Raw genomic sequence first — 13,669 nt, forward strand, 5'->3', positions numbered from 1 at the left:
AACTGTTTGCTGCTGAAGAGGGAATTGATAGAATCAGAAGAATTGCAAGCAGTAAAGAAGGGGGTAAAACCCTGTAAATTAATTCTCTATGTAGGACTTGTCATTACATACTGAACATTTATGTAATGTGAATATATAATATCAATAGTTCTAAACTTTCTACCATCCTAACCCCAGGAAGTTGCATATGCTCTCAAATACATTTGTGGGGTCATTAATAATTGTTGCTGAATGGTGAGCACAAAACACAAAAAGTATGTGAATAAAAAGCAGTTAGTTCAATGGGTTTAAGGTTATTTGTTCTGCACATAGTGTACTATTCACTGCACAGCATTGTGCTTTTTTGTAAACTAACATCTCAGTCTTCTTTGAGAATGGAAGTAGTGGAATAGATTCACTGGGAAGTAATTTCTTTTTTAGAAAACAGGAAATGATGGAGGTGTTTCAGTTGTTATTGCATGTTGTTTAATTAATTCCCACTGTAATAATAGCCCCCATAATAATGACCTTACCAAGACAAAGGTAATAACTAGTTCTAGCAATGTGGCAGTAGTAGCTGTCAGCAGAACCCAATTGTGCTAACAGCTGTGAAAATTAAAAATGAAAATGTGCCTCTTGCCTCAAAGAGATTGCACTGAGTATTTCATAGCTCTTAGCATACTTCTCAGTGATTAGCATGTTGCCATTGCATCAAAGATCATCGTTTATTCCTCTGCACAGCAGATATAATGATTCTTCCCCAAAGGAAAAAAACAGCAGTGTGTCTTCTGGTAGTTCTGATGAATATTTGCTCCTATTTTAGAGAGATCACTACAAGGTGGAGAAGTGAAAGCTGGAATGAGGATTATGACCCTTCTTTCTTACAACTGACTTTAACCATGTTTGCTGTTGCTCAACTGCTGGAGTTGTTACAGCATAGTTGTAGCATATATACTTGTTTCTTGGCCTGTGGGCACTTTCACAGTGATGGATCAGCAATCTTTTCGCATATATGAACATCCTGTCAAAATAGTGAGTTCTGAATTTGAAAAAGGCATTGTAGTTTTCAGTGGGTTTTGTTAGCTGCCAAAGTTTCACAATTTGCCCAAGATTCTGTTCAGCTGAAGGGACTATTGTTGCATCATTTGTCATGTGCACATTAGCATATGCTGGGCTGCAAAATGTGTTCTAGGAGCAGAAGAAAAGAAATGTAATGCTACTGACATTGGCGAATTTCTGCAGGAGTTATTCAGGTGTGGTACTGGGCTAGTTTTGGCTCATTTCTTTTGTAGTGCACTAAAATTACTGAAAATATATTTTAAGGAAATTTTAATATGATTGAAAAACCAGCTTATCATGTTTGTACATAAAGCACGTAATACAAAATATTGGTCAAATGTGAAATGCACAGCAGTTCAGCCTTCAGGCTTCACAGCCAATAAAACAGCAAATACAAGGGAATAGCAGCTGTCCACAGAATGTCATCCACACATGAACATTGAGTAGATACCACTTGCCCAGCTCAATTTTGCAAGGACTATTTGCACTGTTTGCACATGTACATTTGTAAATATTTACATTTGTACATGTTTACACATGAGAATGCCCCTTCTAGACAATAGCGTGTCTAGTGTTTTTTAAAAAAGTCCTCTTTTAAAATTATATAAGAGGTATTGTAGACTAAAATGAGTTATGCATGATCACTGGTACATAAAGGCAGCAAAAGATATGACAAAATTTGAGAACAGCAATGACAACAGCAGTGCACAGCCTTGGGAAAATTATTCTTTTTTCTTAAATCCCTGGGCACAGATAAGGACTGGTGTATATTCACCTCCATACAGCAACATACATGGAATTGGGAAAGTCAGAAAAGGAGAAGCACAGAGTCAGTGCTTAACAATGGGCGATATCCCACAGTAGGTTTTAGCGGGTTCAGGATGAGACCCATGGAAAGCCCTGCTGAGTTTTGTGAAGATCTCCAGAACAGTTAATGTAAATAGCCAAAACCTCTTCTGACTCAGACTTGTGTCCCTACAATGTGTGTGATGAAGTAAAAACCCCCAGCTGTACATAGACTGAGGTCCTTGAGCTGTGGAGAAAAACAGTTCATTTTATTCACTGCTACTTAGTCACATACTGCACTTAATTTTTATTGTTTAATGCTTTGTGGTTTTTTTTGTTGGTTTGTGGTTTTTTTTGTTGGTTTTGTTTTGGGTTTGTTTTTTTTGCTTTTAAATGCATTGTTTGGTAAATCCATGGTTCAGACAAACACTGAAGTTTTGAGAACTGCACACACCAATAAGACTGAGTGTTCAAAGGCACAGGCATCCACCTATTAAGGCATCTAAAATCAGATACTGCTGGTGAAATAAAATGCTCAGTGGTTTATTCAAAGGCTTAGAAATTTTCTATGATAGAACCTAGAATTGAGCTCAGACTTGCAGACTGCTTGCCTCCAGCTGAAGTGCAACCAGTCCTCTTTCTCCAGGAGAGGCCACCTTTCCACAGGTCATAAGGTATGGATAATATCACAGGATGCTCATGCACAGCACTGGGTAGCTGCTAGTATCATTGCTCAGAGAAGTGAAACATGTCATGACCACTCATCAATAAAATCTCAAGACTCCAACTACAAAGTAAAGGCATCAGCACCAGCTGCATAGATGCAGTTCCAGTCTGAGTGATTACAATCTGTCCCTCTATAGCTTCTTTTCAGTTTAGTGTGAATGTGATCTTTTCTTTCAGCTTTATGTCACACCATTCTATACTGTTGCTGCTCTCCATAAATTCACCGCTGCCTTTCTCCCCAGGGTAAGATAACTGCTTCTGCCCTGTATACATTACATATAAATCTTGAGTAGAGGTGATTGTCTAAAGAGGTTCCTTGAATCAACAGATAAAAATTGTTACCTAATGTTAGGCTGCTGCATTGCTGATCTTTGACTGACTGTATACATAGTTCAATTTTTTTTTGCCATTAGACCTTAATATGGAGAAGTTTCCCTAAACTTCCTTCTTTCTCTTCATTGCATGACACTGGAGAGGACAAGCAGCAGGTGAATAGTATCTGTATGTGTCCTCAATTAGTTTTGCAATCCAATAATTATGCTTTAGTTTTAAAGTAAAATATCTGTAGGAAGTTTTAGGATTACTTATTAACCTGTGAAGCAAATACAAACATGGTGATAGAAACTATTTAACAGGGAAAACCAGAATAAATAGCTTATGTGTCTTTGGAAACCTTAATACCTGCTGAAAAGTAAGAAAGAGATACTGGGTGACTCTGCCATGCTGCCCCCTCTGTCCATACCTAGTTCCCTGAGGGCTTTGTCCCCGCACTGATGCAGGAATTTCCTTTTGTTTTTTTACTGAACTGGCCCCATCACTATGATGGTGCCATCTGGCATCCAGATATTATTGTTTGCCCTTTTCCCTACTCCTTATGGCTAGCACCAGGTTTATTTATGACAGCATGCTAAAAGCTGGGTATGGTGTTAACATACAAAAGCATTTTTCAAGAGTTAGAGACAGAAATCTTTTAAACAACCCTCTACCACTCAATCTCATTATACATAGGAAAACTCCTACTTTTTAAATCATGACTGCTGCTCTTTCTGACTCTGGCTGTCATGCTGTGCAGGTGTAATGAGCTCCAGTCAGAGTCAGACAAAAAGATACTGTCGGCTTTTCCTTCTACTTCTAGGGCCTGTTGAATGCTAACTTCAGAGTTGAACAGCAATAGGAGAGCAATCTATACAACACAGGACAGCAAGGACTTCTTACCCTAAACCTTTGTCCACACAAAGATTTAGAGTATTTCATAGTAGTTATGTTCCAATTAATATTTAACTGATCATGTCTAGGAGTGCAGCAGTTCAGAAAACTCAAACTATTCCCTCTAGCCTTCAAGTAGCTGGACTGGTTATAATTAATTCTTTGGGCAGCAGAACCGGTGAAGACTGATTAAACATGGGTCTATGTTTGAAGGCTAAGTGTCCAAATGGATTCTCTGGTATCTCTTAGAAATCTTAAAGGTTTCTAAAGGACCAAACTCTTTTAGAAACTTTTCCTTCAACTGGGGAATTGTAGGGTGTCAGTTTTCTACCTAGTCATTTAGTTCAGTGAAACATTTGGAAAATACTTCCACAGAATTTCCTGGTGAATATCAGTGAAATTTGACAGAGAGGTAAAATATTCTGGGATAACTTTATATTTCTGTCAAATTCAGTTAATTGGAATAAAATCAGACATAACTAAGAGAAGAGGAAGGCAACGGACAGATAGACATATACAGTCAGAATTGAACTGTAAGACTTGCTTCCTTTAGAAATTCCTGAAGAAATAAATAATGGAAGGCAGTACATGCAGATGGAATAAAAATGAGGCATCTGCTGCTGTAGCAGCACACATTAGAAAACGATCACAAATTACAGGTAGAAGGACAGTAAGTGTAACGTTGTAACTCATAGCATGCAATTTCATAACAGAAATTGTATTAAACAGAAACTCATAGAAGTCACAAGACAACAATGCAGGGATTCACAAATGTGAGGACTCAATGCATGGAAGAAATCTGATGAAAACTTTCAGCTTTAGCTTTTAAACTTCCACTCAAGAATAAACTTTGAGAAGGACAACAGAAAATGTATACCCAGCCCGACCTGAGAAGTGATCTAGCTCTTCCAGGTAACTGCCCCCAGTTTATGTAGCGGGCATGACGTGCTGTGGTATGGAATACCTCTTTGGTCAGTTTGGGTCAGGTGTCCTGTCTCTGCTTCCTCCCGGCTTCCCCTCCTCCCTGGCAGAGCATGAGACTCAGAAAGTCCTTGGTCAGAGTAAACATTACTGAGCAACCGAAAAATCAGTGCTGTTCCCAGGCTGAAAGTCAAAACCACAGCACTGCACCAGCTACTAAGAAGGAGAAAAATGACTGCTGCTGCTGAACCCAGGAAAATTCTACAACACACGTAGGTGTTAGACAGTAGGAAATTGATGGTCATTTTCTAGTTACTACAATTCACAGTCAGGAAATTAGCTGACAACATCACACACTGTCTTACACCTACTAGTGCTTGATCCAACATTTAAAAACTGTTCCAACCTTCAATTTGGCATGCACCTACACTCTGAACTAATTCATCAGCCAAAATATGTGGGTGATAGCTTGACATCTCTCAGCATGGTAGACCACGGAATATTAAATTGAGTCTGCAGAGGTGCAGAAACACAGGCTAAAGGTGCATTATTATGTAATATACCCTGCTTTTCAACTAGTTGGTGTATTCAAAATCCCTGCACAGCCAAATGAGAACAAACAATAGTCTAAAACTGGCATCAAAGTTGATTGTTGGTTGTATATTGGTGAGTTCTGAATGTTTTGTCTCCTTTTTTACAGAAAAAAATGTATATAATGACATAAACAATCAAATAACCAGGACCTAAAATGAGTAACTGTTTAAAGGTAGACATTACTGAAAAACACTATTAAAAGTGAGGCACCAGAACCAATTTTATGTGGAAGATCCCTTCTCAAGTCACTGTCAACAGATTAGATATTCTGGAACAATATGCAGATGGCTATTACAATTTTTAGATGGGGAGTGCATGGATGGCTTTTTCAGCATAAGTTTTCTAAGTTTTTGTTTGGTCTTTCTGTCTCATGCCTTATCACTAAAATCATCTGAATCTAAACAGAAGGCATGGATATCTCTGAGCTCTGGGAAAGTTTGCATAAAGATCTTGACTTTGTGTCCTTTATTTCAGCTTTTAGTCAACACATATAAAAATCTAGACCTGAATTTAATGTCATGCTGACTTCTCATTAGCCTAAAATAATGATTATACATATTCTCAGAGCTGTGCTTTGCACAGAGAAAAAAAAATGTATAAAATATCACCTCATGGCAGAAGGAATCTATTCTGGACTGTGTCCAACTAGATATTGGACAGTTAGTACCCCTGTACTGGTATCACTGAAATATTGTATGAAATGGGTTAAAAAGATGAGGATGTCTTTGTAGAACAGGGTCTTTTTTTTTTGCAACAGAACAGTGAACTATAAAACAAGGAGGTATCATAGATACACTAAAAACATTTAAAAATTCTTAAATACCTTTCATTTTATATCTCTCAGTGTCTGTTTTAATATCACAAGTAATGTACCCATAAGGTTTTCCAGAATATTTTATTAGAATACACATCAGGATAAACAAAACCCTCTTCTTTCCCCGCATGTTATGCCTATGCTCTACAAACCACTTTTAAAATTGAAAGCTACCTATATTCATATATATATGCATATTACTATATCCTTTTTCTACAGTATTGTCAACATTGTTGACCAAATTTACCAAAACCTGCCTTGTGTAACAAACTGTTCCAATGACCACATTATCAGTATGATCCCTTTCAATAAACTTCCTGATAATACATCTTCATTTACATATGCTTCCAGGGGTTACCTACAGTTTGATAAATATATGTTTAGATAAGTGGTTCAGTAGTCTCAAGAAGAAAATCATAAGAACATAAACCACATTTACAAATGAAAAATTAATATGTTTACAAATACTGAATTTTCTAGGCTTTGACTCTGAATGAATGAACTTACAAAATCTATGGAACACTGGAAACAGTTAAACAGCCCATATTAGATGCTACGTTTCTACTAGTATATAATATATACACACACATATGAATATGTGCATGTGTATATGTGTGTATAAATGTTCATGTATACATGTGTGTATGTGTTTATGTATATGTATGGCACCTGGATTAAAATAATTTTCATTTTCAGAGCTTTATTATATATGTCTCTAGCTCTATTTCAGCGTTCCAGTTTCAAATTACTTAAACTCAAATTGACCATGCCAAACCTGCAATTATATTGCATAATGAATAGTGCTTTTAGTCCAATACACAGCTGTAGTTGCAATGAAAGAGGCTGTATGGTTAGCCATGACGAACCGAATACTGGTTAAAGCTCTGTACAGACATTATAATTACAGCATGTATTTATCACAGTTCCGGAATAAAAAAAAAATCGAAACATAGTGATAATAGCATTTTTAGTTTCTCTCTTATTGCTAAAGGTATATATGGTGCACCAGTTTTACTGCAGCTTCCTTTTCATTGCAATTTTATTAGGCTAAGGAAGACTAATTATCCATAAATGACAATAAAACTCAACTCTGAGCGAAATTCTGAGGGTGTTTTAAAACCAGTTATTTTTTTTAACTTCTTCCACAGTCCTGCTATTAACAAAATGGAGCACGAGTAGAAACTGCTAAACTGCATTTTCAATGGCACTGTGTGAAGAATCTGAGTACACCAGGCCAGATTTATGCAGTCAGATTTTCTTATTGATATATTGAAATGGCAGGTATCAAACTCAGAGTAGAAGTGCTCTTTTCCAGCTTTTTATTGTAGCACTTTTTCTGTCATCATTACCTCTAACTATTTTATGCCTCTTTCTATCTCAATAGTAATTTCTTCACAAAACAGAATATAAATACATAGAAAAGAAAAAACTTACAGTTAAAGGACAAGATAATTGTATGTATTTAAGAGGAAAATTTGCAATTTCCATCATTTCAGGCAGCTCAAATGCAAGGGAAGTGTCAATGTATGTATGTAGGCAAACCTGCTGTCCAAGAGGATCTGCAGCAGGAGGAAAAGCTACTAAGGGGGTACAAAGTGCTGACTGAGACCTTGCAAAGGTGCCTGGACAAAGACCATGAAGTAACTAGAAAAGCAGGGGGGAGAAAATCCCTGAAATGATGAGGTAGGTGATAATAAGGCAATCTAAACCATAGGACTGAGGTTTCTAATTTATTTTCTGCTAAAGTTAATCAATTTTATTTGCTGCTACTACATATTTGCTGGGGACAGAGGAGAGGGGAAATCATCCTGTCTGCCCTGTGGTTTACCTCTTTTTTCACGGGGTATTGGAAGAATAAATAAATGTGCTGAGCTGTGGAGCAACAGTGGTATTGATGAGCATACAGCTATGTAGGTAGACAGACTGTCACTATAATATTGTAAATGACCTTAAATTAAACATGCATATATTTGCTCAAATTAAATCTACATTTTCCCTCTTAATTCTGCCTCTTTGTACCTAAAAGTAACACAGATTTAAGCTCACTGATTTCCATGGGCCTTGGTTTAGACTTTACACTCTAAATGAAAGCCAAATAAAATTTCAAGAGACTGTTTCAGTTCAGCACAAACCACAGATCCCCACATCATGAGAACCTGATAGAAGCAAATTTTTAAGACTTACGATGGTTCTTCAGACACCACTGCTCCTTCCTCCAGTTCTTGAGCCTGCTTATACCACGGCAACTTTGCTTCCACAGGAAGTTTCTCTATGGAACAAGCACAAGCATGTGAAAGCTGGAACCATGCAGTAATGCTGCTATATATGCCAGCCTCCCCTCTCTCTGTGATGCATATGTGCATGATTTCATCCACATGGAGGCTGAACATAAAGAAGAAAGAGAAAAGAGAGCAGGAGGGAGAGAAAGAGCTTAGTCTTTGTCACCTGGAGTATAATGCCTACAAGGTTATATGATCACATAGTACACTGTTGCAGCTAGAAGGGCTTATTTAGTCAGAAAGGCAAATTATATCACTTTTCAGACTATGCAACTGAGCTGTAAAAGTAGTTTGGAAAGTATTTTTTTGTAGGGAGTCTTCCAAGTGTAACAGGCCTCCACTGACCCTGCAAAGGCAAAATGTATAAAATCCCTGTGTTTACCCTTAAGTTTTAGAACTTCAGAAGACACATTAAGCTTGTTTTTGATAGATTACAAAAGGAAGAAAACCCTGATTTGATGAATGATACCACAGAACAGAGAAACTGTAATAAAATGGCCCAGCTATGCTTTTCAACTTTATCAGTTCATCAGCTATGTGGATTTAAAAGAATGAGCTTGATACTTTTTATGTCATTTCTGATGGAAAACAGTAGAGCTGCTTTTCTTCCCCTCCAGGATGTGCATGCAGCATAATGAGCTGCTCTGCTTTGGGGAGTGCAGGGCCATGCTGCTACACAAGCCAAACTCTCCTTTCATGCGGTGTCAAAGTACAGAATTTGAGCTGAAGGCAGTGGAGCTGTTTTAGCTCTACAGGGGTATAAACCGAGAGCAAATTTGGCACTATAATCTGAGAAGGAGCTCTGCATTTCAACAAAATGTTCTGGGCTAGAATCAGGGGAAAAAACACAAATAAAAGGGGATGAGACTCAGGCCACTGAGGAGAACCAGGGCCAGATCTATTTGCCACTCACAAATCACCTAAGCCTTTTGGGTTTATGTAATCCATGGATTTGTACTCGACAACAGGAGCAGATTAATGCTGTTCACAATAGTTTGGAAGTTTCTATGACTGTTGTGCACAACAGCAAACATTTCACATGTGGACACAAAATTTCCCATCTGTCAGTTGTATCGTAGAAGAACAACAGCTTACAACTTGGTTTCACAGCTACTGCAACTTTAGTGAAGCAAATTTTCTTGGAGAAAGTTATTAACTGAGGAAAAAAGGGACAGTAATAGAATTACTATGTGTCTCTCTCGGAAATAGCTTGCCAAGCTCTTACTTTGACATATTTGTTAGTGCCATTTAAAGATGATTATTTGCCAGCATAGCTCTTAGTTGATCCTATATTTTGCTGCATTTGTTATCCAAAATATATAGAAGATATTTCTATTTATATGGTCTGCAGCTTGTTTTATAGGTTTTGGAAAGCCAGATCTGTGCTTTTTTGCTTGGATGTAAGTGCTTGTAAAAAGCAAAAGGTCTTGTGTACCATTGCCTGTTATGTGACTTTTTTAATAACTTTGCTTTTTTACAGGTGTAGTTAATTATTATCTACACTTTAAAATTTGTTAGAGGATTAAAAATGTTGATGTTGTGCAGTGTGCTGTGACAAAAAAAAGAAAAATTAACATAAAGCACTCTTAATATAAACTAAGGCGGAATTTTTGCCTTTGGAGATTCAAGTGAACTCCCTCCTTCTATAAAACTGTTCCAGTAAAAACATGTAAATCTTTTATTATACAGAAACTTGTATTAGATAAATACACGTTCTCTATTAAAATTGAAAATCACTACTTAATCCAGGGCTATCCTATGTTTTCTCACTATTAGTGTACAATAAAGTGCTTCAGTGCTTAAATAAAGTAAAATGAAACAAATCAAACAAACTCTTTGCATTCTAGTTCTGTTTAGCACAGTGTGTTAAAAGAAGAGAGAATTCACATTTTTGGTTTTGCTGCTTCAGTCAGGTTGGAAGATTGTTTTTCTGCTTCCTGTTAATCCAGCTCCAGAAGGAAAAAGCAGGCTAAATTTCGAGCACTCTGTAGGGGAGATGTACTTTGCTACCCCTAGTGTTAGAAATTTCTAACTCTAGATTTGTGGAATAAAAAGGACAAAATTCCAGCACATAAATAGAATAATTTGGATTGGAGGAGACCTCTGGACATCATCTTGTTCAACTCACTTCTGAAAATACAACTCAGGTTTCAGGCACATGGGTCTTTCCCTACCACTTGCATTGTGGAGGGAAAACTGTGAGAGCATTACAGAACCAAGATGAGGAGTAAAATTAAACCCAAGCAAATCAGTTTGTTTTATGTAGGATTTTCAATCCCATGGGGAAAAAATGGAACAAACAAATAATTATGCACAATCAGAAAATAATCATGTATGTACTGCAAAGGGCAGCACAAGAGGTTATTGAGAATAAAGGTACCACTCTCTTGCAAGTGTGGGCTTCCAGCTAACAGCAATTTACTTTGTTCTCAGGCAGGGCCCATTGGAAAAGACTTCTTGACAGATGCAGTCAAGCAAAGATTTTCTAGCTGGTCTTGCAGCTTCTCAGGTTCCCCAGTCAGAAGTTAGTTGCAGGTTTGCAACATGTGATTTTTTGGTGTCTTACTACATTTTGCTTACACTGTGTGTTGCAGGCAGATAGGATCTTGCTTTACCTGTGCTCTGAACACTATAAACAGATGAAGTCCCATAAGGGAAGCTGACTGACTGAGCCTAAACCCACTGAATCTCTGTAGGAGGCTCAGTCATGCTAGCACAGCCACAGGGCTTTTTTCTTATTTTTAAATCTTGGAAGGTGGACTGAGTGAGCAGGTTGGACAGCAAAATACAGTGCAAACATACCCATCACTCCCCAGAGGACCTGTGTCTGGGTTTCACCGCTTTGGTGGCTGGCAGACACAGTAAATTCTCATGGTCTGGATAAACTAAAATCTTGAAACTTGGCAAGGGTGCCAAAGAGAAATTAAAATTCCAAATTTCACTGTTCTATCTTGGATCAGCTCAAGGTCACAGATCACTCTTATTTCACAAGGCTTCATTATAACTGTTCTTAATATGTATCAGGATAGCAATTCATTTTTAAAAAGGAATTTATTTCTTCTTATTATGGGGTTTAAGTCTCTAGTTTAGGGAAATTAAGCTTATCTTTGTTGCTGTATCCCAGGAGTTTTTATAACTTAGTCAGCATATAGACACAGAGGTTCTATCAATAGAACTGTACACATGCACAAACATATTCATGATTATATACCTGTAGAAACAGTAAAAAACCTGCGTCTTATGCACCTGGCCACTGCCCATTAGTCCAATCCAGTCTCCAGGACTTCTACTAACTTTCCATAAGAACCTCCAAACAGCTGCAGATGTATTTTCTCCTTCTCAATAAAATATGGGGGATTTACCCCAGTGTTATCCTCTGAGGCCCAAGTCAAAAAACATTTCAATACAAATTGTGAGTACTCCTTGCAATAAGATGACGTCTAGCAGTCTGTCAAATTTTGCAGCCTTGCTAGTAGGAGGAACTTCATGTTGGGACATACAATGCCTGTTTCTGATTTGTTTCAAGCTCAAAGTTAAGAACAGGTACTTTAAAATGATAGTTACATTTATCTACCATAAATGTTACTCATGTATTTGATTCCTTTTAAAATACAGGGTAAATTTAGCCCAGACACTGTCAGTGAGGTCAAACCTGCTTACACTCTGGTCAAATTTACATTTATATTTCTTGGTCTGCTGGCCCACAGATTACCAGGGAAAAATCTAGAGGCTACAAGAAAGAGGAAAGTGCCAACATTCACTCCAAGTTGCTAGCAGGCAAACTGGAATAGGAATGGCAGGCCAAAAAGGTGCAAGTTCACAACTTAATGCAGGTGGAAACATTGCTACTAGCAACGAAATAAGCCCCAACTGCTCAACATGGAGGAGCTCTGAAAAATTTGTGAGAATGTATTTGCCTCATTACCTTTGGATTTGTAACAAGGAGTGGGTACAATGCATTCTTCTTTTATGTGTGGCTTTGTTTTAGGAGTACAACCTCCTGTATGCATCCCCCTGTGATCAATGCAAAGGACTACACGGTATCGAAGGCCTTGTCCACAGGTCACAGTGCACTGGTGTAAAAAAAAGGAAAAACAAAAGGTGTGTATGATAACTCACAGGAGTGATAAATAAAAGGGAATATGCATATAGAAGTACGTGTATATGAGAGACCAAAACATGAGGCAGAAACACCCAACCTTGAATATAAACCGTTCATGATATTTGGTAGTGATGGATCCAGTGCGAAATTGTCAGAAAGTTTTGCCTTCTTGCTCTTCACATTAACTTGGTTTGGACATTTTGCTGCTGGAGTTCTCTTTCACTGTCACTCTTGCAGCATTGGTACTTGGCTTGTGGCCATCTGTCCCATATTGGATATGCTCAGTAACTCCCGGTCAGTTTCATCTGGAACCACTTTGCTTTGCTTGGACAAAATACTCAGGCTTATGGGTTAACAGGGGAGACACCTCTCTATTTTGGAACATGGCACCAAACAGAATGGAAAACTGGGTTTTCTTCTCTCAGACAATTTCTTAAGGTTTTTTGTTGTTGTTGCCAGTCTGCCCCCCCCCCCCCCCCCCCCCCCAATCTCTCCTATACGTTTTGTTTCAGAAGTGATCTCCTGTACAGGATTCAAAACTACGAACCAGTGAGGAGGGCTATAGATACTACCAATATTACTTGCCCTTAGTGGCTTTTATCCGGAAATTACTAAACACATTGCAATCAGTCAAAAAACCCTCCCCTGTGGGTGAGCTAATTTAGCTTTTAAAACCCATTTTATTTGCTGAGAAACTGTGGTGGTAAGAAACGACATAGAAGATTACGTCTTTATGTACAAAATCAAAGTACTTTTCTACTTTCATAGACATCTCAAAGGCAATTTACTTTTGTGCAAAAGGAAAGATGAGTTAGGAACACACAACTACAAGCATCAAACAGCAGAGCCATTTATGTCTTTATGTATTTATAGAAGTTTCTCAGCAATTCATGATACTCAATTTATGGCTGAAAAGCTGTAATAAAGATACACCATTGCATGCTTACTGATTTTGTTTTGTGCATGTCATTTATGTTCCCAGATTGTTATTAGTAGAAAGTCACTAATTAACATTACAGATCTGTTTTCTTTTTGCATCATTCTCTTAATCATGTTAATCTTACTACTATATTATTCCTGAGTATTTACTTTACAGTTAGACAAATTACCTAATTTAAAACAGAGGTTACGGTAATAAGGAATGAAAGTAGTGAATATTCATACTTCCACAGGTTCAGTAAACTGTAAGTTAAGACATATTCC

General features: G+C 37.6%; 1 protein-coding gene across 3 annotated transcripts in view; it reads right to left on the minus strand.

The window, feature by feature from the left end:
* Positions 1–13,669, minus strand: part of ADAMTSL1 (ADAMTS like 1) — a 405,845-nt gene that overhangs the window by 71,867 nt on the left and 320,309 nt on the right. For all 3 annotated transcript variants that reach the window (XM_061470878.1, XM_061470875.1, XM_061470877.1), the window contains 2 exons: positions 12,290–12,437; positions 8,270–8,354 (listed from right to left, as the gene is read on the minus strand). In XM_061470878.1, coding sequence (XP_061326862.1) covers positions 8,270–8,354; positions 12,290–12,437 — 233 coding nt within the window. The remainder of the gene's footprint in view (positions 1–8,269; positions 8,355–12,289; positions 12,438–13,669) is intronic.

Source organism: Pezoporus flaviventris, unplaced genomic scaffold, assembly GCF_033815535.1.
Source record: "Pezoporus flaviventris isolate CSIRO_AGI_PZ_B2104156 unplaced genomic scaffold, CSIRO_AGI_Pfla_v1 ptg000064l, whole genome shotgun sequence".
In the NCBI taxonomy this organism is placed as follows: Eukaryota; Metazoa; Chordata; class Aves; order Psittaciformes; family Psittacidae; genus Pezoporus; species Pezoporus flaviventris.